At 45.7% G+C, this 26,775-nt stretch overlaps 1 protein-coding gene and 1 long non-coding RNA gene across 3 annotated transcripts; one reads left to right on the top strand and one right to left on the bottom strand.

Annotated features, from left to right (window-relative positions):
- The first annotated feature begins 758 nt into the window (after positions 1-758).
- Positions 759-5,530, top strand: LOC148109486 (uncharacterized). 2 transcript variants are annotated; one of them, XR_015725835.1, is made up of 4 exons: positions 759-1,018; positions 3,472-3,508; positions 4,104-4,204; positions 4,365-5,530. It is a non-coding gene; the product is annotated as an uncharacterized LOC148109486 (long non-coding RNA). The 2 variants fall into 2 exon arrangements; XR_015725834.1 differs by lacking the exon at positions 3,472-3,508.
- On the bottom strand, positions 1,373-26,287 carry VXN (vexin). The gene is made up of 6 exons (XM_045789001.2): positions 25,298-26,287; positions 20,901-20,956; positions 12,898-13,048; positions 8,882-8,943; positions 5,685-5,776; positions 1,373-3,824 (listed from the first exon to the last, which is right to left on the bottom strand). The coding sequence occupies exons 1-6, from the start codon at positions 25,362-25,364 to the stop codon at positions 3,641-3,643; spliced, it is 612 nt and encodes a 203-aa protein (XP_045644957.2). The 5' UTR covers positions 25,365-26,287; the 3' UTR covers positions 1,373-3,640.
- Positions 26,288-26,775: the final 488 nt, after the last annotated feature.

The following is a 26,775-nucleotide window of genomic DNA, read 5'->3' on the forward strand; positions in this document are numbered from 1 at the left end:
CTGTTTGGGGCTGGCAAGGATCCAGATCCCTCCTGTTCTTCCTGGAAAAGCACAGACCCTTCTCAGGCCATCAGGCAAAGGTCTGGTGGCTTGCCCCCTGGGAGGGGAGTCCAGCCTCTTGGCAACCTGTGCTCCAACGACCCGGCCCAGGACTCGGGATTTACGAGGTCTCCAGGAGTGGCAGCCCTGTGGGAAGGGCTTATGATGTGAAGTGGTGCGAGCCTCTCTGCTGGGTTTTCCCACAGATGCCAGCTAGGGGCTAGGGACCAGGTTGACATAGGCCCAGCTGCCCTATCAATGAGCAGGGCCCATGTCAGGTTTCTTCTGCTGCCGCTCCCTTGACAGCACAGGCCTTTTCCCAAACTAGATGCTCCTTCCCAACAAAGGATATTAATATCCTTTGTGAGTTGTCCCAAGTCCAGAGTGACCAAAAAACAAAACAAAACAAAACAAAAACCCCAAAACCCCAAATAACAAACTTCTTTTCTAGGCACGTGGCCCGTCTGCAAAATGAAATCTTCCTGTGCACGTTGGCAATGCGTTCACCACAGACCTCTCAACAGAGGCTGACATTACTTATATTTAAAAAGAAATGCAATTCCCGAGGATTAGAAGCCTTGGGAGAGTGATCTCCTTGTGTTTTTCCTTGCTTGTCCCTAGGTCTCTGCCAATTTAGAGTCAGAGACAACATGTCACATGATTCCTTTTAAAATTGGGCTCTGGCTGCCGCGGCTCTGCCTACCCACTGCCCATCTGCCTACTCCGAAGGCAGCACAAGGATCGGAGTTGGGGGGGGACTGCCAGAGAGCACACAAGTAAGAACTGAAATATGTGACTGGACCTGGTCCTAACAGAGGCGATTTTATTACCCTAAATGTCCTGGAAACCCTGTTGCCTCTGGCGCGAGAAGACTCCAGGCTCCGTCATCCTGGACAGCAGTCTGAGCTAGCCTTGGCGCCCTTTTGCAGTGGCTGTAACGTGAGTCACAGCGGCAGTCTCCAGGGAGGCTGAACATGAGGTGGGCACGGAGGAGAAGGGCTCTGTCTTCCCTGGCCTCAGGGGACAGAGGCCAGCAGGCTGGGATGGCCACTGGGCCCCCCGGGATTTGTGGTAGGGACTGAAGGCTGGGTATCAGGGAGGAGGGGGAGCCCAGGGACGACAGGTCATGCCAGGCCAAGCCCTGTCAGAAATGGCCCGGTGTGGACTGTTGGGCAGGGCCCGTAATATCAAAACCAGACATTGCCTTAGGATGGAAAGAACATTCTGGATTCTTTGTCACAATCCTTTGCATTTAGGTAAAGGAACAGTGAGGTCCAGATTCATAATTCTTTCCCTTTGTGAAAGCCTTCTCTCATTCGATGAGTGAGCCTCATACTTTTGTGGTGGTTTATTGATGTCACAAACAAAGCATACTTTATTTTTATTTGAACTGGTCAGTTAATACATTTTATGCAAGGCAAACACTTTGTCATGAAATATTTAAATTAAAAATAAATAAGTTAGTTCCATCCTACAGAAATCTCCAGGTGCCACATACAAATGGAGGATATCAGCTATAGACTAAATAAGTTGAAATAAATAGTTTTAGGATACTCTGATTGATAGGTCCAGCATAAATCACCTGCTTTGTCCCTAACTGTGCTCCAGGCCCCATTTTCTAGACTGTGCAAGACTATTTGTCCGTTGAGACTAGGCCCTCATTGAAAGAGCACTCGATGTCCGAATCTCCAAATCACATTCCAACGTGAGGGTTGGGTGCTGAGCATCTAAAATAATGGCTGAAGGGCAGGGATCAACAAGGCGGAAGCCCAGAAGCCCAGGCCTCTTATCTCTCCATGCCTCCTTAACGGTTCACCTGGAGATGTGGAAACGGGTGACTTAGCAAAAGGTGACACGTGGCCAGAGTGGTAACCTATGAATAACGGTTGAGACTGGTAACGTGGCCGAATTCTTCATTGTACCAAGACGTGGCGATTTCCAGCTGAGTCTTAGACTAAGTTCCACCATGGAGTGTCTGATTTTGCTAAATGGGTTAGATTAATTTAAGCTTCTGAATTAGAACACCAGGCTTCTGGGGGCAGAGTTGAGGCTACAAATGACAGATATGCAGGACATGTGCCACTAATGACCTCCACAGGCCGGCATTTCTAACTGACCACTAACTGACCACGCCTGCATCTCAGACTCCACCTCCACACAGCCCTCTAGGCGGCCTCTGCCAATCATCTGCGTTTAGCATTTGAGATGAAAGTTGTTTACTAACCTTGATCCTCCTCTGTGTTCTGAACTATTCTGTGTGAAGGAATAGATACACACACCAGGCACTGAAGCCTGACGCCCTGTGGGTCAGGCACCTTGAGACTAATCATTTAACTGCCTTAAACTGTCATCTATGAAATGGATAAGGACACCTAACTCAGAGCTGTTAGACAGGGAGAATGTATGTAAAGTGCTCAGTGTCATGTCTGACACATGGTAGGCATTTAGTAAATGAGAGCTGTTATTATATTGTCATCATGAGTCTATTGATGTTAACAATGGGACGGATGATGACATTTCCATTAAAAGAAGGAAAGCACGATATTATATATTAGGTTAAACCATATGAAATTGTTCGATTGTTTCTGACCTACAGAGATGGCAATTTCTCCAAGTTCAACCCAATACGTAATGGTGTATTTCATTCAAATCACTTGCTTTTTCCAATTTTATCAAATTTTTCCTTTCAAACATTGCCCCCAGAGACATACTCCTACCCCTCAAAACCTTCCTCAAATCAGTTGCTAAAATAAGCAGAGCAAGGAGTCTGGTGGACTTGAGGACCTAGTATTCAGTTCCAGTAACTGTATCTCCTAATGCCTTGGCTTCTCCATCTATAGACTGGGAATAATTGTGCTTTCTTTAACAGGGATAATGGATAGGAAAGCACTTTCAAAAGTTAAAATCATTTTGCCAATGCAAGGTATTGTTAATTTCACCAGACTATGCCACTTCAGAAAACATTAGCATTCCACATTTAATTTTTAGTCATGTTTCTCTATAGAAAAGCTGCACATAAAAGAATAGAATTCATGCACTCATGCCAAATGATCAATACTGATCTTGACAATACTGTCAAATGGATATTAGAACTATAAGTAAATATATAGATCTTTGTCATTAAAAATTGTACCTTGTTAAGATGAAATAAATGTGATAAGAGGAATAGTAAGAACCACTGTGTTTACAAGTGCCTCAAACATCAAGCTCTTATATTTATACCAGAAATCACACACATTAGAACAACTCACAAGGAAGACTGAGGGATTGCCTGCTTCCTTCCTTGGAGGTCTTTAAAATGGGTTGAGAAAGTTTGATTGTGGTGTGGTTTTGCTTAAAGATAGGGATATAACCTCTGTGACCTCCCAAAGCCACTTTCAGACCAATGGCTTTATCGATTCTAAGAAGGCACACTTTTCTTTTGCCTTCCAGGGGAGTTCCTTGCCTGTACCCTAAGCCAGGGCTATTGGTGAGTAAGAGATGGTGACGTGTTTGGACCCGCTACTAGCAGACGTGAATGTGGCTCAGTTCCAATCTGGAAGTTTTCTCCCCCATATGCAGTGAACTTTGGCCAACGCAGGGCACCTGGGGACGGTCACCTCTAGTCAGCCTCAAAGGCACTGTTGGTAGCTCCCACATATTCAGACTTCTTCTTGTGCCTTGTCCACATTTTCCGGAGGATGCTAGGCACACCGCAGGAAGCACTTCCTGTCAGCGGTAGGGAGGCTTCTGCTCCCTGGGGAAGGGTTGGATACTCCTCAGTCATCTTCTTGAGATGTCTGGATCTAAAGAAAAGCCAGGGGTAGGTAGGGAGGACAGTCATTTCACAGAGCCAAACTTTTAATTTTCGCTGTCAAGGAGTAGACCGAGCTCTTACTTCTCCTCTGCTCACACATCCTGTGACCAGGATGGAAGGGTCACTGTTGGGACACACATATGGATGACTTCTTTTGGAGGATCCTTACATGGGGTGAGGGAAGGAGGTGGCTCTGGGCACAGTGGTTCATGGCTCTCAAGTTCTGCTGTTGTCCTAAGTTCTCCTTTCCCACCCCTCCCACTTCTAGACCAACAACCTTGATGGAAAGGGCAAGCTTCCCCCAGCGTTAAGCTATTGAAAGAGTCTGAGCCCTGGGGATGAATCCTGCTGCTCACTGACTGGCCTCAGGCAAGTGACTTAATCTCAGCCAGCCTCAGTTTCCTCATGTACAAAAGGGGGGTAATTTCATCTAACTCACAGGACTTGGGAGGAGAATGAAATAAGAAAGCATTGGGTTCATTGTAGACCTCAATACAGGTTTATCTTTCTCCTTACTTCCTCTCCCTAGGTGAAAGAAATGGCCTTACTTTTCAAGAGCCAGCCTCCAGGAACACATGGCAATGGGAACGTCTGAGCTCGGAGAGAAAGGAACCATGGAGAACCCTCTGGACACAGCTACGTGGAGCAGAAAGATTGGTGTGTGCAGCTCAGTAAGCTGTTGAGGGCTCACTCCAGCTCTCAGCAGCAGCTACTGATGGTCAGGGGCATTTGCCGCTAGACCTTCAAACAATTTACATGCCTTTCTGACTTTTCTCCAGTTAGGGCCCGGTCCATTGAGTGACTTCGTTTTTATAATTCTTTCTAGATTTTCTTTTATCTAGAAGAGCTTCACATTGGGCTCTTCCTCCTTGGACTCTAAGCTTCCAAGGTGTGCACCCCTTGGGTTGGTGTTTTAGCCTACGGTTCCTCCAAAGTGCACGTCTCATGTGCTCCCAAGGATGTGTCTTTCCAACTGCTAGATTGTAGGTTTCTTGAAAAACAACAGCCACAGTTTGTGCTAAGTTCTTCACATATCCCATTCTGTTCTCACCATAATACTTCAAAAGGGGTACTATGATCATCCCCATTTTTTGGCTTTTGTTTTGAAATAAGTGAGGACGTGGAGGTTACGATAACTTGCCTGAAGTCGTAGCAGGTTAGTGGTGGTGCTGGGCAAGCAAGCAGCTGGGAGCCCAGAGGCCACACCCTGCATCACCCCCTAAGCCACTTTTCTGCTATGTGCGGTATGGACAATAGTGACGGGGGCATAAATGTACATGTTGACTTGAGTCGCAGACGCTTGCTTGCCTTCTTAGTGCAGCCTTGAAGGCAGTGAGGGAGTTGCTGGTGCTGGGGGAGGGGTCTATTTACTCCTGCTACTCCAGCGGCTGGTTCTGGATCAGAGTTAACAGTAACATGGAGGTTATACATTAGGTTTGAAACTTTTGTATCTTGCATATTTCTTTACCTTTGGACAGGAGCCCTTCACCTAATCCACAAGGCATTTCTGACACCGCTGTGCCTACCGGGAGGCTCTGATAATGACCTGTGATTACGTTTATCTAATTAACCAAAAACCCTCCCAAATGACACTTTTCCAAGTCTAAAGAGTGGTGTTAATGAAGTGGAAACCATCAAAAACACTTGAGCTTAATCCTGGGGAAACAGTTGATGAGGCGCTCCAGAGACCCAGGATTATTGCCCTCATTAAAAGGTAATTTAAAGCTGGCATGGATTTCGTGTTAGCATCTTGAGAGTCTGTAAGCCAGGCCACCTGTTACTCTTCTGCGAAGGACCAGGAATGGGTGGTGAGCCCCGCCAGCAGCGGGTGGGGAGACACGGCACTTACCCTCTTGTCAGAACACCTCCATTCTCCGAGCCCGCGGCCGCCGCCTCCAGCACACCAGGGGCTTTCACTGAGATCCGGGCCACCGGAGGAATCTGGGTGGTGTGGGAAGGGAGTGGAAGGTGAGGATGTGGTCACGGTCCCACTGACCGGAGCCAGCTGAAAGGGGGATGGCTCCATCCATCCACCAGCTAGGACAATAGTCCTCACACTTTGGCAGGCATCAAGACTGCCCTGCGGGGCTTGTGAACACCGTGCTGGGCCTGCCTCAGTTTCTGATTCAGTAGGTCTGATGTGGGCCTGAGAACCTGCATTTCTAACGAGGTCCTGGGTACTGCCAGTGCCCGCTCTGAGAACCACCGACCCAGAGAACTTGAGAGAGAGCACAACTCAATCTTACCTGACTAGTCTGTACCCTCCCACTCCCCTTGCCTGTGTTCACTTTGTTGCCAGATCCTGCAGATTCGTGCTTTGAAAGACTGCCCAGGTTAGGGCCATCCTCCCCATTTCCTCTGCCCTAGTCTTCAGATCCAGTCACCCGGGACTTCTTTGCTTCCCGCCAGACCCGCCACTAATCCCAGCCCCTCTGGATTTGCAGCCCCTCCCCACTGCAGACTAGACTGAGGCCAACTCTGCAGCCTGTGCTCCCAGGCTCCTCAAAACCCGGCTCCCCCTCACTATGCAGCTTTACTCTGGCTACTGTGACAGCTCCCGTCCCAGCGGGGCTGGTCCCGCCTCTCCTCATGCTCGTGCTCATCCCCACACAACAACGAATCCTTTCCTCAAGTGCATGCACAGCTCGCATTTCCCCTCGGCTTTTCCTTCACCCTCTGGATGGAGCCTCGTCTCTGCCTGCCCTTCAAGGCCACTTCTTCCCAGAGGCCTTTCCTCAGGCTGGTGGCCTAAGTGGATTTCTCTGCCCTCATGTCCCTTGTCCCCACAGCCGTGAGTACCTACGTGACATGTTTCAGCATTTCACCGGTTCTTTCTATGGTTCTCTTCTTTTTTTATTTGTTTTTTTAAAGATTTTTATTTATTTATTTGTCAGAGAGAGAGAAGAGAGACAGAGCACAAGCAGGGGGAGCAGCAGGCAGAGGAGAAGCAGGCTGCCCGCTGAGCAAGGAGCATGATGCGGGGCTCGATCCCAGGACCCTGGGATCATGACCTGAGCTGAAGGCAGATGCTTAACTGACTGAGCCACCCAGGCATCCCTCTAGGGTATGTGGTATGGACATATGGACATTCTTGTTTCATATGCTTGTCTAGTCTCCCAGTCCTCAGAAAGGTGGCATGGTATGTGTCAGGGTCTGGCACTTAATCCCTTTGGTGGCCCTCTGCAGCCCTCCTCAAGGAGGTGATGAGTGCTCAAGAAGCATGTGCTGAATGGAAAAGTAGCTGACGCCCTAGCCAGGGCTAAACCCAGAGTTTGCTTAGTCAATGGGCATACGCTATGCTTTGTTCCTTCACCCCAACCCCATTGAAGGTTTAGGGTCACCACATTCCTGGAATTGCTGGGAAAATCCAGGTTGAGGACATCATGATTAACTGTCCCCTTCTCTCCCTAGCTGGCCAAAGGTTGTGGGCAGAGTTACTGTGCCACCTTGTGGCCTCTCAGGAGCTCTCCTTCCCCATCGTGCCAACAGCCCAGCCCCGGGAACATACGCCCGCCTCTCCTGCTCCAATGTCCTTGGTCCTCCTCCAGTGCATGTCAGCACGGAGTCAGAATTAGCTGTGTAAGCTCTGAATCCCTCTCCCACCCTGGGATAAGGGGCCTCTGATGAGCTGCAGGACCCCAGCATCACTGTCTCAGGCTCAGGGGAAAGAGTCAGTCTTGCTGCCTCTTTGTCACTGTGTCCTCATGACCACCCTATCCCATCCCAACTCGTTCTGCCCTCCCAGATGCAGTTACTTCTCTGCCAGGGGTACTGTGTGAGCCCAGCCCAGAGGTTTGGGGCAGTTAATCCAAGGCTGTGAGTCACCCTCTTTCCCTTAACCTTGGTCTTCCTCCGGCCTAAGCTGCGGGCAGCTCTTTGAGCTGTTACAGCCTGACAATCTGCCTCAGTTTCTCTTGAGTACTAGGTTGGGGCAGGGGACTCCTGATAAAACAGCGTGACCCATCCCTGCCCTCTGTGTGGTTCTCCCAGCACAGGGATGACCTACATGAGGTATTTGGATTAGATTTTCTGCTCAGACGCGGAGTGAAGTGCTTACTGTCCAATTTGTTCCAGAAGGAGGAGGCTGGCCCACACAATCTCCAGGGGCTTTTCTAGTCCTCCTGTGGCACGATCCGCCAATCTGGAGAGCTGTTGCTCACGGAGCCCAGGATGCCTGAGCTGACCTCACCTCTAGCCATGATTCTCCCCTTACTGTGCCAACCCAGAGGGTACCCACATTCATGCCCAGAGGAAGGCGCAGGAGATGTGTTTCTTTTTTTTTTTTTTTTTTCTGAGCTAAGTCTGGACGTGCACCCCCCTGATCTCCCTTCAGGGAAGGACTGCTGCCCAACCGCTGGGGTTCAGGCAGCAGATGGCTCTCGGCTCCTCCAGGCATGCGTCGGGTGCAGTGGGCCCCTCACCAGGTGACACCTGGGCTGGCGCAGGCCACGTACCATGACGGAGCGAGGAGGAAACAAAGGTTTGGCCATTTGGGCCCATCTCAGGGAGGCTCCCACCAGGAGGTATCTGGTGCGCATGGCAGTTCAGCCTCTGCGCAAGCTGACCTCCCTCCTCCTGCCACAGGTACCAATCCCTAATACAGATCTCATACCCCCTACGCCACATCTCAGAGTCTGCCTCCAGAGACCCTGACCTGGAGCACATGTCCTCCAGAGCTTTCCCGACCAGAGATGCCTGGTGCTTCATGTTTTTACAACGTTTAAGGCCCTTGCAGCTCTTTACCCCCATAGCTGCCCCTGGGAATTAGTCAGGCGTTTCCACCTGGCACGTGCCTACCACAGAAACCACTTCTCTCCCCCAGTGCTTGAGATGTCCACTAGGTAATAATACCTTCCTCTGTCTGCCTAAGAGTTGACTTTCTGGCAAGAAAGAGAGCAACGCCCAGTGGTGTGCTGTGATCTGATAGACTTCAAGAGCAAAGAACCTTCAGGCTTGCCTTTCTGATAATCCTCAGGCCTGAAACAAAGGCCTGGGCGAGAAGTCTAAAGCACCACAGATAGAACTAACCAGGCTTATTTTACTTACCAAAGACTTTCCATATGCTCGATTCCCACACAGATTTGATGATTTGGGTTCCGAACTCCCCACTGTAGGGTTGAACAGAGGAGGCATTACTCAGTAGTACTCTGTGTTCTACTTCCCCCCCGCTTCTGCGTCAATGATCTCATCAGCTAATCAACCACAAGCTGGGAGTTTCTAAAGGCCTTTGTGCCAAGCAGCAAAATCAGGCAGTAGGGTCAGGCAATGGGGCAACTGTCGGGTGGGTCACCTGCACCCCTGGCACTCTTCTGGGCGTGTGGTGGGCAGGGAGGGTAGAACTAAGGTCTAATGAAATCATGTGTGTGGAAGCAGTTAGTACTGCGTCTGTGGGCAGTAGCTGCTTGGAGAATGTGCTCTTAGCTTGTCCTTCCTTCCTAAGGAGCTACATTACAAGAGGTTATCAGGAGTTCAGTCTTTACTGCAATTTAGCTTGCTGATCCTGGACACTCGTCTGTGGAAGGGAGCAGAGAAGTCTGCCTGTGTGGTGGGAAGCACAGCTCTATGATGGTCGAGGGTTGGAGATTAGCAGAGTCCTGAGACATTGGCCACAGGAGACTTACGTGAGAACCTTCTTGCTATGCCTTTATTCCTGAAGCCCGACCTACTTCTGAGTAATCTCTACCCTGAAGTCTGCAGCTTCTGAGAATCCAGGTGTTGAGCTGAGGGAGCTGGCAATAGGTGGGGGAAAGCTGGCTTTCAATATAGTCTTTCCTTGGGCAGACATTCCAGAACAAGCCCCATCCTATCACACTATAGCAAATAGAGATGAAACACTCCCCAGCCCAAGGAAGAAAACATTTCAATGGCAATAAAATGAAGTTACAAGACTACCAAGATTAAATCATAACTTACAGTGCTCTGGCATAAAGAATAACAGCAGCTCATAGTTTTGAGTATTTACTGTGTCAGGCACTGTGCTGAGTGTAAAACACATAAGCATTGTCTCATTTAATCCTTACCATAACCCTGTTAAGTAGATATCATAATAGGCCCCTCTTTTCAGACGAGGAAATAGAGGCTTTGGAGATACATAACAGAGGAAGCCAGGTAAGGATGATCTAGGGAATGGCAAACTGCTTTGGGGGTCTTGTAGGGCTGGAGAAACAAGACTGAGGGACACCCTAACTCAATCTGGGAGGTATTTGCCAGGTAGAGACAGGGCAGTCTGCAGGAAGAACAGGGTCAGGGAAGGTCTGGGAAACAGAATATAATGGAGCAGTCACAGAACTGCACTGCAGCTCAGGATTTCTGTGTGTATGGACGGGCAGGGACAGGAGTGTGTCACAGGAAGTGACCCTGGAGAGGTCAGAAGAGAATGGATTCCCGGAGGGCCTTGAACATGGTCTGGAGGGCAGTGGGGGTAGGAAGGGGGTAGGAAGGACACTGAAGCAGAAGGATGGCAGAGGCAGATTTCTGCTTTAGATGGACTGCTCTGGTAGCCTTGTAGAGGGAAGAGGGACTGGAGGCTGAGGGCCAGGGTTGGATGCTACACACCAGGGGTGAAGGGGGCCTGAGCCCGGGTAGCCTGAGGTAGGTACCAAGAGGGAGCGATGAGACATATCCAGGAGTTGACATTGTCAGTGTTTAGTATGTGACATGGTGGGTGGAGTGGGGGTGAGGAGGACAAGGGGGTGTTAAGGAAACATCCCAGCTGAGAAAGGAAGACAGGTTTGAAGGAAGAGGACGCATTCCATTTGAACATGTTGATTCTGAGGTGCCTGAGGACATCTTGGTGGAGACGTTCCACGGGCAGCCAATTATCCAGGGCCCAGGAGGTGGTTGTCCCCATTCCGGGCATTGAGGTTCACCTGTTCAGGGCCTCGTGGTGAGAGAGTTTCTCAGCTGGTCTTTGCCTTCAGAGTCCCTGCAATTTCCAAGATTCCTCACAGAATCTTTCTCCCACATGAGAAGGCTACATCATCCAGGAGCCTTCTCCTACAGCTCAGAAAAGAAGCAAGCCCCCAGATCTGAGCTCCCTGGAGACACACATCCTTCTAATGGGAGGATGGAAGACTCCGTGCCCAAGCCTTTCCTGTGGAAAGTGCTGGGTCTGGCTTTGACTCAGAAACCCCTCTGGCATCTATCAGATTGGGGGAGCTGAAGGAATTGAATCAATGCCCAGCTCAATCTTTTTTTTTTTTTTTAAACCTGCCTAGCACATTCCCTGCATGAGCTGACTGTCACATGTTGGGCGGATTCTCTCCATTTCATTACTTACTGTTCTCTTAAACAATAAAAGACTGACTTGGACAGTCGAGCTCCACAAACTACTTAGGAAGGAAAGTGGCCCCTAAGACTAGATGGTTGGAAAGACATTATTCTCTGGGGGGGGGGGGGGGGAGGGATGGAGGCATTGGCTAAGAAATTAGCAGAACCAAGATTTAATTTCTGTTCTGTTGCTAATAAGCAGTGTGACTTTGTATCAAACAGCTTCTATGGTATCTGTTTCCTTTTCTGTAAATGGGCCTGGGGTGCTCGCAGGTCAGTGGTCCTCTACTTTCAGTGTGCATTAGAATCACTTGGAGGGCTTGTTAAATCAGAGATTGCTGGGCCCCACCCCAGAATTTTATTCAATAGATCTCAGGTGGGACCCCAAATTTACATTTCCAGCAAGTTCCCATGTGATTCTGCTGCTCTGGGGACCCCACTGTGAGAACTACCCGTTTGTCTCTAAATCCTTGCTAATCAATATATTGTCCTTGGACCAACATCATCAGCATCATCGGGAAGCTTTTTAGAAACATAAAATCTGGGGCCCTACTCAGTCTTACTGAATTAAAATCTGCATGAAAACAAGATTCCCAGGAGATTCTTTTGCACATTAAAATTTGAGAAACATGACTGTAAATCCATTTTATGGTTTGTTAGTGAAGATATTCTCTTTTTCTCTTTCTACACACACATGCACCCACCCACCCACCTATATATAGATGCAGAGAAAAATTTATCTCCTCTTAATTTGCAAGGCAGATTGTGGTTTTCCTTATGCTTTCACTCTACATATGTGTATATGTAATCACTTAGCTAGAGAGTATAGCTTGATTTATGCGTTATTATACATCGGATCATAAAAAGAGGATCAGGATGTTACTGATCAAAGAAACCTTAGAGATCCAGTCGAGCATCTATGAAGAAGGAGAGAAGATGGATGGATGAAAAGAAATACTCAATGAAGTATAATTTCAGTTCTTACAACAGACAAAATTGTTGACACCCAAATGCCTTCAGAAGGACATCCCAGACTTTCTACTGTGCATTTTGGAGTTAAAATATCACTTACTTTAGGCTGTGGACATAACAGAAATAACCTAAACCGGCAACTAAGGGCAAAATACCATCACAGACTTCAGCGGGCGAGGTGCAGATTCCCATGGAACTGCTTGGGGTGGAGGCCATTTTAAAAAATAGTGAAGGTGAGACTACAAGGTTTCCAGTTTTCAAAACAAATTTGTCCCTAAATTCTTTTTAAAGATTGTTCAAATAGCCCTAAGTCATTCACATTTACAATGGTGAGATCGTAAGATGGCAGTTTATGAAGAGCCTGTATAATTACACACACAGCCTGTAAAATAACGTAAGCTTCTGTCTTCATGAGTCATGTCTACACTAGTTTTCTCTCCCCCAGAACATAATGATTTTCATCTCTCGGACCCAGCAGGGCTTCCTGGGGAGCAAGATGGTGAATGAAAGCGTCCATGCTCGCCCGGGAGTGTTTTTCTGGTAGGTGTTCTGTGTGGCTGCTGTAGGTGGGGCCCGAGAGCAGGTGCACTCAGAGCAGTGACGGCCCGCGCCGAGCAGGGGAGGGGGCGGGGCGGGAAGCGCACGCCCCAGCCACAGGTGCTGCGCTCACCTGGCGGGATGGAGGACGCCAGGGAGGAGCGTGAGGTTGTTGGAAAAGACAAGCCGGGCCGCAGACCCTGCGGCTGCTGGGCTAAGCGCGTCACTGCCCCCCCCCCCACGTCCCAGGCAGGTTCCAGGGACTCCATCCAGGGCGCACGTACCAGGTCTGGCCGGGGCTTTGGCAAGGTGGGTTCCCTGCGACCGCGCGCCGTGGAGCCGGCCGGACCTGCGGCCCTCGCCGTCGCGGCGGTCGCTGCGGTGCGGCAGCAGCTCCAGTGGCCGCGGCGTGTAGAGGTCTGACTCGATCACCACCTGCCGGGAGGAAGGACAGTCAGCTTGTTCCTCTCCTTCGGATCTTCAGATGTACCCTGGGCACACAGTGACTTACTGGAGTTTTCCTTACTCCAGCGAATGCTAGCAGCAGTGGGAGAACTTGGGTTAACTGGCCCCCAACAGTCAACTGTTTTATTTAATTTCACCAGGTGCCGTGGTGCAGGAAGCTGAGGGTCCCCGGGGGTTCCTCACCAGCAGCCCCTTCAGAGTCAGGAGCCTGGGCCATCAGGCCAAAAATGTCACCTGCCCCCCAGGTGTTTGGCAACAGAACAGGCTATTTGAAATGATGACAGTTCTGGAAACCAGGGTCTTACAGTCTTTGTGCTAAGTAGACACCCTCGTTTCACCCAGAGGACAGCTTTTTGAATGCTCCAGCAGAAGGAAGACCTGGGGAGAGGACCCAGGGCCCAACTAATTCCCAGGTTCTGGGTGGCTCAGTCGTTAAGCATCTGCCTTCGGCTCAGGGTGTGATCCCAGCATTCTGGGATCGAGCCCTGCATCAGGCTCCTCCGCTGGGAGCCTGTTTCTTCCTTTCCTACTCCCCCTGCTTGTGTTCCCTTTCTCTCTGGCTGTCTCTCTGTCAAATAAAAAAATAAAATCTTTAAAAAAATAAAAAGAAAGAAGCTGCTGGCAAGACAGTGCAGACAGAGCTCCACATGCTCACATTTCCACCACCTTGCAGAACTCCTGAGTCAGGAGGAGCTGGGAGATGAATTTCCACTATGTATGGTTTGCTAAGTGGAAATTTCAGAAACCCAAACAGAATGTTTTCAGTCATGATCACCTACTGAATAGTTATTTTGGGAAGTATATTAAAAGGAAATACCCCTTTTGTCAGGACCCACCAAAATGGGCCTTAAAAGTTATAATAAACACACTTAAATCATTGAAATGATTTAAATGTATAAACTTGAGACAAATAATACCATATTTTTTCTTAATACCGGGAGTGATGAGGGAATCTTAGCAGTTTTGGGCTCATATCCTGCATATTTTTATACATATCCAGGACATTAGGGTCATTCATTCTGAAATTCTTCACTCCTTTGAAGCTGGTTAGGATCTGTATACCGTAGCTTCTCTGAGGTTTGCATTGACTCATTTGCTTGCTCCTTTGGCGGATGTCCTGCAAGGGCACGTTCTGTGCCAGGTCCTGGGCGCTGGGTGCATCTGTGAGTTCGGTGGACCCATCTCAGCCCTTTTTCTCTAGCCTTTGATGGATCCCCCGCGTTTATCCACATAGAACACTTGTGTTGCTTTTGGAGGGTGCTGAGCAAATAAGACTACATTTCTAAATATTAACATAGGGTGGTATTTCAATTTAGTGGAGAAAAATTGGATCTTTAATAAATACTGTTATAATAAATGGCAGGTAACTGCAGGAAATTGATTTGTGTTCAAACTTCTCACACCAAAATATATACCAGACAGATCCAAGATACATGTTAAAAACAACAAACACAAGAAGTGAACGTGGCTCAATACAACATTTGTTACGCATGATGGGGAATGATCCCTATGTATAGAGAACACTTACAAATCAATAAAGAGGAAGAAGACAAAAGAAAAATGGGACAAAAACTAGGAGCTGACCATTGACAATAGAAATACAAATGGTAAACATGACACCACAAACATGAAAAGATGTTGAACGATAATTAAATGCAAATGAAAACGAAGTTGTGTGTGTGTGTGTGTGTGTGTGTGTGTGTTCGTTCTCTTCTCAGATTGTCAGTGGTGAAGAAGGGAACTCCATTTGCGGTCATGCAGACCTGAGTTCACGCCCCAGTCGTGACACTTGGTGGTTCTGTGGAAAGGAGATATTCTTGTGTGTCCTTGCTGTGTGGGGGCAGAGTAAATGCCTATCACCTGTAGGGGTTTTAGTAGCAGAGCTTGCTCTTTCTTCAAGCTACATATTTATCTGCAGAATCAGAGAGAGCAGTTCATGTATCCCAAAGAGGAAACTAGGAGAAGCTGTCACTCTTTGCTCAGTTTACCACAAATAGTCCTTTGCTTAGAAAACTAATATATCCCCAATTTGGTCTTATCTGGGTTAGGACATTAACTCCTCTCAAGCTCATTTTAGGGCCCAGACTCATTCACTCTGTGCCTTTGGAGAAAGCTGATCATTCAGGAGCGTATAGGATTAGTACCTTTTCTCCTCTGGGCACTGCAGAAGGTGGGGTTTTTTTTTCCCCCAATAATTTAAAATATTTATTCCTTTTTCCTCCTAGCTGAATTGAGATATCACTGACACATACGATTTGGTAAGTTTAAGGTGTACAATGTGTTGCTTTGATACATTTATAAACTGTGGTATGATTAGAAGGTGGTGGTTCTGTTGGGCTGGGGCAGTGCTGGGTCCACCCTGTGCCAGCTCAGTGCGGGGTCCAGCACTGACCACCCAGCACTAACAGTCTCCTCTGCAATCCTCCTTACCTTCCTTCCCCGTGGCCCCGTTCTCTGCCATGATGTTGCCCAGAATACTGGAATTTCCTAGATTAATGGTAGTTCGGAGCCCTGTTCCCCTGGACCCTTGTAATATTTGGCCTAAAGGGCTCTCCCCTGGAATGTGACTCTCCAGGTTGAATAGGAGAGACCTGAGCCTCATTATGATACAGAGCTCTTGACTGTCACAGGTATTTCTGATTTTATTTTCATTCTGTCAGCATTCTTCTGAGTGAGGAGGAGTGAGACTGGTATGTTTTCAGACCTACTTTGTACAAGGAGAAAGTAAAGCAGGTAATGAAAGCCTGCGGAGTCCATGAGGGAGACCCGGCATTTCCTCCTCTGAAAGGGAAGCAAATGTTCCCTTTCAGGAACAAGAAACTCCACCTCCGCAATCCTTCTCTGCGCTGTGGGGTGGGAGAAGAGAACCAGCAGGGAGAGAGCCGAGAGGCATTAGCTGCTCAGCGCTCTGCTGGTTGGAGGAGGCTCCCTAGGGATGGGGATGAGGCTGGTTACTTCCCAGGTCATGACTTAGGGCCAAGTGCCCCTTCAGGGTATCTTCTCCAGTCCCCAAAGGATGCCAATAGCAGGAAAGGAAGGAGGAGAGGTGCCCAGTTCAGATTTCCCTTTCTTAGCTGGTCTGGAACTTGTGGTTCTCATTTCCCACAGTAACAGAGGCTCTGAGAGGGCTTAGGGAGGGGGAAGGCCGGGGCAGGGGGGGCGGGGAGCACGTTGGGCCCACCCCAGGAAATGGACACCTGAAAGCCTGGGTTATTTTCTGGTCTCTAGGACACAGTTTGGGGCAGCAGCTGCTGCTGGTCTTAGAACAAACTGGTCTGAGAGTAGGTTGTTTAGCGGCCCCCCCTCCCCCAGTACAGGAGTAAGCGGGAAGGGAGGGGAGGGTTTAGTGTTGGACTTGCCTTTCCAGCAAACTGCCTTCTGAAAGTAGGGGGGATAGATTAGAGCAATAAACTGCCGCTCCCCTGCTGATCTCTGGTCAGAGCCTGGAAGCAGGGAAGGCATGGGCTAACGCTCAAGCCTCAGGACTCCACGCACTGACGTCTTCAACTCACACTTCTGTTTGCCGGCCTCGGGGGCCGGTAGGGAGTTGGAAAGACAGGTGAGACCTAGGTGATGGAGAATCATCATGATTTAGGGCTGATGGGATCCATAACAACGTTCTAGCCCAACTCCCTAATTTTACACATAGAGAAACTGAGGCCAAGAGAGGTCATGTGTCTACAGGGTCACAGAGTTATAAGGGGCAGAGCCAGGATGAGAGCCATGGTTTTAGGACTTCTAGGTGAGTGCTCTTTATAAGACCCAGAGAAGTGCCTACATCCAGATAAGAAATTTCAAGTGCCATCAATCGCATTTTGAAAAATCAGTAAATTTCCCAATAAGATGGAAATCTGAGGAGATGTGACATTTACAATCCCATATCTCCATCTTTCCTGGCGGTGCTACCACTGCTCATTATGATGGGGCTGGGAATCGATGGCCCCTGGGGGCCTGACTCCATCGTAGAGGTGCTGTGGCACTAAGGATGGTTTAGAGAGGAGAGATCTTTGTAAAGGAAGGAACCTGACTCCACATGGTAGCCCAAGGACAACAGACACAAATAAGAATTTCAGGACAAAGAAAGTCATAAACATTTGTAGATTCAAGCAGTTACAAAATGTAAATATTTTCCTTGGGAACTCAAAGGGAAGCCAAGAGCCAGTCGGACGAGGAAACAAATAATCAGAGACGATTCTTTCTGTAGGACTCACTTCCCTCATCTTAGGTAGACTAAGACCTTTCTTGTCTTTTCTAATTTGAATGTTCTGTACAGCTGGCATTGAGGTTTGCGAGCAAAGGATGAGTCAGGCTGTTAGGGGAAATGAGAAATTCAGAGGAGAGCTCAAAGGCCAGAGGGCATTACTAAGTTGTCTCACCTGGGGGAAGACTGCATCGTTGAAGACAAGACCCAGCTTCTAATTTTTTTTAAATCAAAAGCAAATTTTAATATGTATTCATATACTTGAGTCATTTTTTTTCCCTCTGAGTAAAAATATTTTGGAGAGGGAAAGTCATAAACCATTAACATAACTGTCTTTCTCAAAAATTTCCACTCCCAGGAAACCTAAGAGCATGGTTCTACAGGGCTGCCAGAAGTCAAGTGGCTGAAGTTCCAGAAGGCTGTGCCCCGTATTTTGGTTGGTTTGATATCTCATCCCCTGTGGTTTCATCCCCACCACTGAGAGTTGTCTCCTTTATTTAGGTTCGAAATCTCCTGAGGATTTTCTTCCCTAGAACTTACTTAACTATTAGAAAGTATGGTGATTTAGTTTCCATTTTAAAAGCTTTTTTAAATATTGTTCTGTCCTTACAAAGCCAGTAGATATTGGTATTAGTGATTCAGACAAGAACATTGTTTAAGGTTAAAAATTTAAGGGGCGCCTGGGTGACTCAGTTGTTAAGTGTCTGCCTTCGGCTCAGTGCGTGATCCTGGGATCGAGCCCCACATCGGGCTCCCTGCTCGCTGGTAGCCTGCTTCTTCCTCTCCCACTCCTCCTGCTTGTGTTCCCTCTCTCGCTGGCTGTCTCTCTCGGTCAAATAAATAAATAAAACCTTAAAAAAAAAAAAAAAGAAATTCAAGGCAAGAACTTGGTTGAGAACTAAATATTCCCAATTCCCAAGGGATCTTTCTGGAGTCATGAATGATTTGTGGCTCCTTCAAATCCAGAGTAATGCCAGACTCAAGCCCCTTGACCGAAAAGTCTGTCGTGAAACTTTTCTTAAACTGTAATCACCTACAAAAAACCCCTTTCCTTTCCATTTTTAAAAAGATTTATGTATTTATTTTAGAGTGCAAGTACAAGTGGGTGGAGGGACAGAGGGAGAGAGAGAATCCTGAAGCAGCCTCCCCACTGAGCACAGAGCCTGAGGCAGGGCTAGATCCCAGGACCCCAAGATGATGAACTGAGCCGAGATCAAAAGTTGCCTGCTTAACTGACTGAGTCACCCAGGTGCCCCTCCCTTTCCATTTTTGGTAACACCCACTCCTTGAAAGTCAGGAGCATTTTTATTGTAGACTGTGGGCTTCAGTTATCAGGGACCAGGAGAAAGGTCAGAATTTCTTGCCCTACTATAAAGAAATTTTCCATCCATTAAAAGCCCCTTTCTTTCCTTTTCTTTTTGTTTTTTGTTTGTTTGTTTGTTTGTTTGTTTTTAAGTAGCCTCCACGCCCAGCACAGAGCCCAAGGCAGAGCCTGAACTCAGGACCCTGAGATCAAGACCTAAGCTGAAATCAAGAGTCAGGTGCTTAACCAACTGTACCACCCAGACACCCTCATTTTCTTTCTTAATGTAAAATATTCTCAAAAGTCACTAAAAAAATACAATGACAGAAAAATGTGCCAAAGACATGAATTAGGAACCTATAGTGAAAAAATATCAAAATGCCTGAAAAGATGAAGAATGATATTGATAATTAAAGAAATGCAAATTAAAACAAGATATTTTCACCTATCAGATTATCAAAGATTAACAACACTGATGATGTACAGTATTGGCTTAGGTGTTTTGGTAAAGGTGCTTTAAAACACAGTTGCTAAGAATTTGGCAGGGGATATACATTTTTTTCAATGTTCATATCCTTTGAGCATTTTCTTTTTTTTGAGATATAATTGACATATAACATTAAGGAGTACAACGTGTTGATTTGATGACCAAGGATTTTCATATCTGTGAATTTATCTTCAAAAACATTTGCTTATGAAAAATATGTTCAAGGATATTCCTTGTGGCATTGTTTTAGTAGAATTTTGTTAAATAATCTAGAAGACTTCAGATGTGATTTGGGTAGAAAATTATAGTACATTCATATAATGGCATGGTATGCAGCTTTGATGAAGAATGAGGTAGATCTATAAGTATTAGCTGGCATGTAAAAATGTTCAAGACTTACAGTTTAGTGAAAAAAGCAAATTGCAAAACAGTACATTATTGAGCAATGGAGCACAATAATGATACGTTAGTGTATGGGAAAATTTCACTTATAAAGCGCCAATACTAATTGAATGCTTGGTGTGTGTCAGGCTCTAGACTAAGCACTTTACATGCGTTAAATCATTTGCTCCTTCCAATGGTTCTTGAGATAATGTGCTCCTATTATTGCCATTTGAATACTAAAGAAGGTGAGTCCCAGTATGGTGGGCAACTTGCTCCAGGTCACCTAGCTAGAAATGGATAGAACTTGAATTTAAGTCCAGGCAGTTGGACTCTTAAGTCTATATACCTAACCGTTATGTTCCACAGCTTCTTAGAATTTTCTGATACTGTATTTTATATTGTCATAGTATTTGAAATTTCATAACGGGCACATACTACTTTGGGAATTTAAAAAAAAGTAATGTTTATGAAAACAACAACGACTAAAACCCCATATCATTCCCAGGACGCTGAAAAAAATTCTTTTTAATGGTGACTAGGCCTTCAAAAACTGAAATACTTAGAAAATCAAAATGCTGTTCCACGAAAGATTGTGATAGAAATTGAAACTCCAACATAACCAAGAGGAAACCATTTGCAGTTGAACCTTTTTAGTGAAAGTACGAAGATGGATTGACAACTTTTGTATAAAGAAATCTGTAAGTAAAATGAGAAATTTACAGCATTCTTTGGCTCTAATGACATGTGAACTAATTTTAAGGTAATGTGAATGCTTATAGAGTAGCAAAAGATAATGTAAAAAAATGAAAATTGATGTTAGTAGGGTTGGAGGTAAATGGAAAAGCATTGCTGGAAGCCTGGCAACTGTTCAGAATTCCTGGTGATGTGTGACAAAGCTGTAAGCAGAAACCATTTTTTTTAAAAAAAATCACCATTCTCCACATCTAGCATAGTGTCTCTTACACATAGTAGGAATGAAAATAGTGGATGGATGAATGGATCAAGGGATAGATGAAACTATTCTTATCCTTTTACTTGTTAATTTACCCTGGAATTAATCCAAAAGATTAGTATTTTGTACAAATTAATTGCAATGCTATTTATAATAGTGAAAAAATGGAACCTCACAAATGCCAACAATAGGAGAACACCTAAGTCAGGGATACTATACTCATCGTGGACTCTATTTAAATAAGAACACAATTTTTTTAGAGAATGAGATTTACTCTATGTGTCTGGGGAAAATGGCAGAATAGGAGCTGTTTGCTGTCTGGTAGACATTTGTCAATTATTTTGGTGAAGGGGAGGACAGGAAATCGAGCAGCCGCAACATGCCATAGAGAAAAACTTCCTGGCTATTGAGAGCAGGGGAGAGGAAGTGAAGAAGCTAGATGATGCTTTTGTAATGAAAACCAATAAAAGGGATCAAAATTGAAGTTGTCCTTACATTCTTGGTCAAGAGGTGTTGAGAGCTTTTGACTCTTCTTCTGGCTGGACTGGACACTGCAAAGAGAGAGAAAGGAATGGTTTTAGAGAACGTTGGTAAAGCTGATGTAGCCTCAGAGAGCGTTGCACCTGGAGTGGGGAGGGGTGCGCAGGAGGGGAAGTGGGGAGAATAGGCAGGGTGTAATTACAATTTTAGATGTTACTTGGCTGAGTGCACCAAAGTTCATAGCAGTATTATTCACAATAGTCAAAAGGTGGAAGCAACTCAAATGTCCACTAACAGATGAGTGGATAAACAGAATATGGTATATACATACAATGGAATATTATTCAGCCTTACAAAGAAATAAAATTCTGATACATGCAGTAGCATGGATGAACCTTGAAAACATTAAGCTAAATGAAATAAGCTGGACACAAAAGGACAAATATTGTATGAGTCCACTTATATGAGATACCTAGAGTATTAAACTCAGAGACAGAATGTAGAACAGAGGTTACAAAGGCGTTGGGGGAAGAAGGTCATGGGGAGTTGTTATTTAATGGGTAGAGAGTTTTGGTTAGGGATGATGAAAGTTCTGGAAACAGATAGTGGTGATGTCTGCACAACAATGTGAATGGACCTCATGCCACAGAGCTGTACATTTAAAAATGCTTAAATGGTAAATTTTATATCATGTATGTTTTACTACAGTAAAATCTTTAAAAAATCAATTAACTATTAAAAAATGTTGGTTGGAAGAAGGTGTATATTTTGTTGAAAATGGAGTTACTCAGGTATCTCTTTTCCATATTGCTACTAGAATGATTTACTTGGAACTGAAATCCCACCACGTCACTGCCCTGCCTAGAACTGAGATGACTCCTTGTCACTTATCAGATAAGTGATCAGATGAGTGCTGGGTGGTGTTATTTTCTTCAGAGCACCTACAGCCATGATACCTGGGGTACAGTGTGCTAGTTAATAGCCAGGGTTCCCAAATCCTTTCACTTGAGTGTGAGTCAGAACTGGACCACTTGCCACTTATGTGACTTGGTCAAATTACCCATCCTCTCCACACTTTCCTCTCCTCATCTGTAAGACAGGGGGAATTAATGGCACCCACCTCAGAGGTCTGTGACAAGGATGAAATGAACTAATATTTATAAAGCCCTTGGTCCAGTGCCTGGCAAAGAGTAAGTTCCCAGGAATCAATGGTGGTTATTATGATTTTCCTCCATCTCTGCAAGCTGAAGGCAGGTAGAAAGAATAGGTGATAACTTTTAGATCTGACAGCATTCCATTAGGATTTCTCTTTCTGGAGTTTTCTGCATTTCCTCCTGCTCTTCCCTGATCCCTCTCCCCAACCACTCCCCATTACTGTTTATCCTCAAGGGAATTATTTTGAATGCTGTGGTGCCCTAGAATTAAACCCCCTCTGGTGTGTCTCAGGAAATAACTTCTGGTGTAACTTCTTGGTAAAACCACAGCTTTTATCTTTTGTATTTACTGTGAATTGTGTCTATGAATTTTTTTCCCTTAAAGGGCTCTCTTTCTCTCCAGAAGGTAAAAATCCACACTTGTCCTCAGTTAATAGACTTGATATCTTTGTCCCATCCCTTTAAAATATTTCAGTAACACTCTGACACTTGCTGCTGCCATATTTTTGTGAGACATTAAGACGGCTCCGCTAAGAAATACATATAAATATTAACTTGACCCCAATATATGTATGTGTGTGTGTACGTTGGAAAGAAGGATATAACACAACATTAGAAAGGTAATAATTGTTCACGTTGAGCTTTACCAGGTGATGGCTTACTTGCCTTATCTCATTCACTCCTTATAGCAACTCTGTGAGCCAGGTACTCTGCTTTATCTCTATTTTAGTGGCGGGGATACTGAAGTTAGGGGTCACACAGTTGACAGTGGAACAAGGCCCTATACTCTTAACCATTGGCCACACTGCCCACGCTGCTGAAACTGTGCCCAGAAAATGTGTTGGCCATTTTGGTCATGCTAAATGATAGCGTTGGGAAAAGGGCAACCCAGGGAGAACTATAACCTTGTTAGATAAAATTAAGCCACCTTCTACTTCTGTAGGCAAGGAATGTGGGGATGTATTGAAGAGTTACCAATCTCTCTTATAAGCAGGGACTTAAGAAGAGCTAGCACTGTCTACTCTCACTGAAAGCCCTCTGCTTGATAGCTTTGGAGAAAGCAAGAGGAGGCAGAAAAGGAAGTAGGAAGAGGTGAACTTCTTCCATTCATGGTCTAAGGTAAGACTGCAAATACTCCTTTTCTAGAGAACAACTTCCTGAGCAGTGAAGTGTCCATGAATACCAATGAATACTTGGTTTATGACCAGGAGATGGCCATGAATGAAAATGGCAAGAAAGGAATACAGGATTAAATATTGATCTTTGACTGAACATAATCATTGCTCTAAATATGGAACAAGAATAGAAACCATTTTTTAAGTGATGTATTTAATGGTGCTTACTACATGCTGGGTACTGTTCTATATGCTTTATATGTTTTATCTGTATTTCCATCCCCCCCCATAACAACCCTGGGAGGTAAATTCTAGCTCTTTCTTTTACAAAAGTGGAACCTCGGGCCCAGAGAGATGAAGCAGCCTGCCCAAGGTCACACAGTGCAGAAGTGGCCGCAGTCTCTTGACCACTATGCTAAGCAAATGGAGTCACAGGCCCTGTTTTAAATGCTTTTATTCAGGTGAAGTGTGACATTGCTCCTGAATTGTTGAATAAGTTTTTAATTAAAAAGGGCTATTCGGCTTTGAATTTTTTTCTTCCTTTAAAAATTGCTAACTGGAAAAAAATGACCGGAAATAGAGACATATTTTAACATTTTCATATTTGCTTCCAATTTGTTTTTTCTCATGTAAAAGAAATAAAGAATTAGGCAAATTTCAATTCCCTTTCTATTCTCCCCTAATTCTTCTTCTGTCCCTCTCCAGGGCTAGTAAGATCACTAATTTTATCTGCATCTTTCCAGCCTATGTTTTCATACTCTCTCTGAATATGTATCCATAAGTTGTTTTGTATTGCCAGATATAGTAATTGTTATCATACATATAAAATTTCCAGCCAGCCTTTTTCGTTCCCACTCAACATTATGTTTTTGAGATCTGTGTCCATATACATAGATCTACTTCATCCCTGTTGACAACTGTGGAATATTCCATAGTACGATGACACCACATTTTACCACCCCCCCTCCTCAAGGACACTGAAGCTGTTTTCAATTTTGTCCTCCTAGAATCAATGCCACTGTGAACATCTGTGAGCAAGAACATCTAGAAGTGGAACTGCTGGGTCAGAGGGTCAGCTTTGACTTTCCAGGTACTTTTCAGAGGCTCCAGACAGACTTCCAACTCCTGCACGTGGGCAGACTCCTTGCTCTTTTTTTTCTCTCTCTCTATGTGGCAATAGATGTCAAAAGCTTTATTTATGTTCTGTTGGTGTCTCTTTGTGACCAGGCGGAGTCTCTCCCCTCCCCCCTGAGCAGTGGCCCTGTCAGTGGCTGACACGGGAAGAAGAAAGGGGTTGTTTGAACAGGGGGTCACAACACCAGCAAACATCCAGCCCCCTTCATTCAAGTCTGACAATGAGACCAGGGCTAAGCCAGAGTCCCAGGCTCTTCCACCAAGGCAGGGACTGTGGGGAGAGAACAGACGGAGCAGGAAAGAGGACTGAGCTTTGGAGGGGGCGAGGGAACTGTCCAGTAACCAGACACCTGCCGTCCGCTGAGCTCGCACACAAAGCCCTCCGTGGGACTTGACACCATTCACCCCGAGCACAAGAGCTGACAGAGTCACACGTTTTGGCGGCGCTAGTTCTGGGTGAAGTTTGGGAGCAGGGGCCCTGGGATCTGTGTTAGAGGCCAGCCCGGGTCAGGGCATTATCTGACCACTTTATTAGATTTCAGGCCCCTGCCGGGAGTATTTCTCCTCACCTTTGATGGCATCGTTAGAAATCCTACTTTTGAGCCAGCTGGTTCTCATTTCAGAGCCCACTTGCTCATTGGAGAAGAAGAGAGAATCTTTCTAGCTGCCCTGGGAATTTTGTTTTCATCTCTGTTTCCTAAAACAATGGCTTGCTGTCACTTTCACTCGGCATATTGGGTTACCAGGACTGAATTAAGTGGAACTGGGAGCATTTAACTGCCCTCATGCCCCCACCCCTTTGATGGATTGTTTCTCAATGACTGATATTTATCCATGTACCTCCTTTTCCGAAACAACCACAACAATAACAGATACCATCACAACAGAGAGCCCATCCACCCCTCCGAGAGAGACCCGAGGATAAGCCATAGTAAAACAGCACGTGATTGTCCTTCACCTCCGGCAGAAGGTGCCGCGGTGAGGAAACGTCAAGGGCAATTTCACTCACCCTTGGAAGGGATCACGGTGGTGAAAACTTCTATATTTTCATCACTGCAGCTGTAAATCTGATGCATCGTTTCAGCCTTCTCTCCCCCAAAGTGCCGGGAACCGGAAGCCTCTCTCCGAACCCCTAGTCGCGAGGTTTCCTAATCCAGTCTGGCTCGGGGATCATTGTGCAGGTCCACAAAAGACAGGCTGCTGCTGTGATCTCATCTCATTCCAGAGTCTTCACTGCAACATTTTCTAATCCCATCTGTCTTTTTTTTTTTTTTTATGAATCCTATTATTGTAAACCTTTGATTGAGCGTGGAGGCTTCAGTCCCCTCCCAGCCAGGACGTATTTAACATTTTTATTTTGCCGTGTCTGCCGCAGTGATTTTGGAAGTCTTTTGTGAAGTAACGATGAAGTGAAATCGCCGACTCGGTTAGCGCCAAGCTTGGCTGGAGAATCTCACCGAAAAGGAAACGTGAATTTTGGTCCCAGCAATTACCCTTTTCATTTCAGAAACGAAGGGGGCTTTTTTTTTTTTTTTCCCCTTCCTCCAGAAGAACTGGATATTCAATAATTTGTTGTGTGTTGATTTGGCTTCCTTCTAAGTTTCTATTTTAAACAAAAGGACTGTTTCTCCAGAGCATTCTCGCCTCACGCCAGTACATGACAAGGCTGACATTTCTAGAGAGCGGTCTATTTTGCGTCTCCTTGTACAGCCCTTCAGGTGCTTGCAGAGACATGGTAACAGCAGTGCCCTGACACCCAAGGTGGCACAGGAAGATTCGATTTTCAAGAAGATTGTATTTTTATTACCCTAAACACCCTAGTATATATTATTCTATATATTCTATTATCCTCTATTTATATAGAATAATATGTATCCTATATTTCGTTTTATATATGCTGTGTATACACACACAAATAAGGTATGTCTGAAATTATGTCAAACCCACTGTCCTTCATTATGCCGTGACAGACTTATTTCTTCATATTGATAATGATGATGTAATCATATTAACACTGATAGTTGGCATTTATTAAATGCTTGCTAAGAGCTAGGGAGCGTGATGTATGATCTCATTTAATGTCTACAACCACCCGATGACACTAGCCATTATTTTTGCCATTTTGTAGGTGAGGAAACTGAGGCATGAAGAGACTGAGTAATCTGCCCAAGATTAAAACACTAAATTCATGGCAGAATAAGGATTTAATCCCTAATTTGACTCCAAACTCTATGTACTTAATCATTAAATTATACTCCATTCTTTACCTTTGAAGCCTTGCCACCTACTTTGAACCTGGGGGTTCAAAGCCCCCCTTAAACTTGGACTTGGTGTCCACTGCTATTTCTATGATAGACAAATTTGGGGCATTTATTCATCAGTTAGTTGTCAATATTACACTTATGCCTCAGAATTGCACCTAGCCATAGAGGATGGCTCTGGGAATCCTTGTCTATTCTGCCTGAATTTGTCCCCTTGACACTTAGA

Source organism: Ursus americanus, chromosome 9, assembly GCF_024610735.1.
Source record: "Ursus americanus isolate L20-20 chromosome 9, mUrsAme1.1.p, whole genome shotgun sequence".
In the NCBI taxonomy this organism is placed as follows: Eukaryota; Metazoa; Chordata; class Mammalia; order Carnivora; family Ursidae; genus Ursus; species Ursus americanus.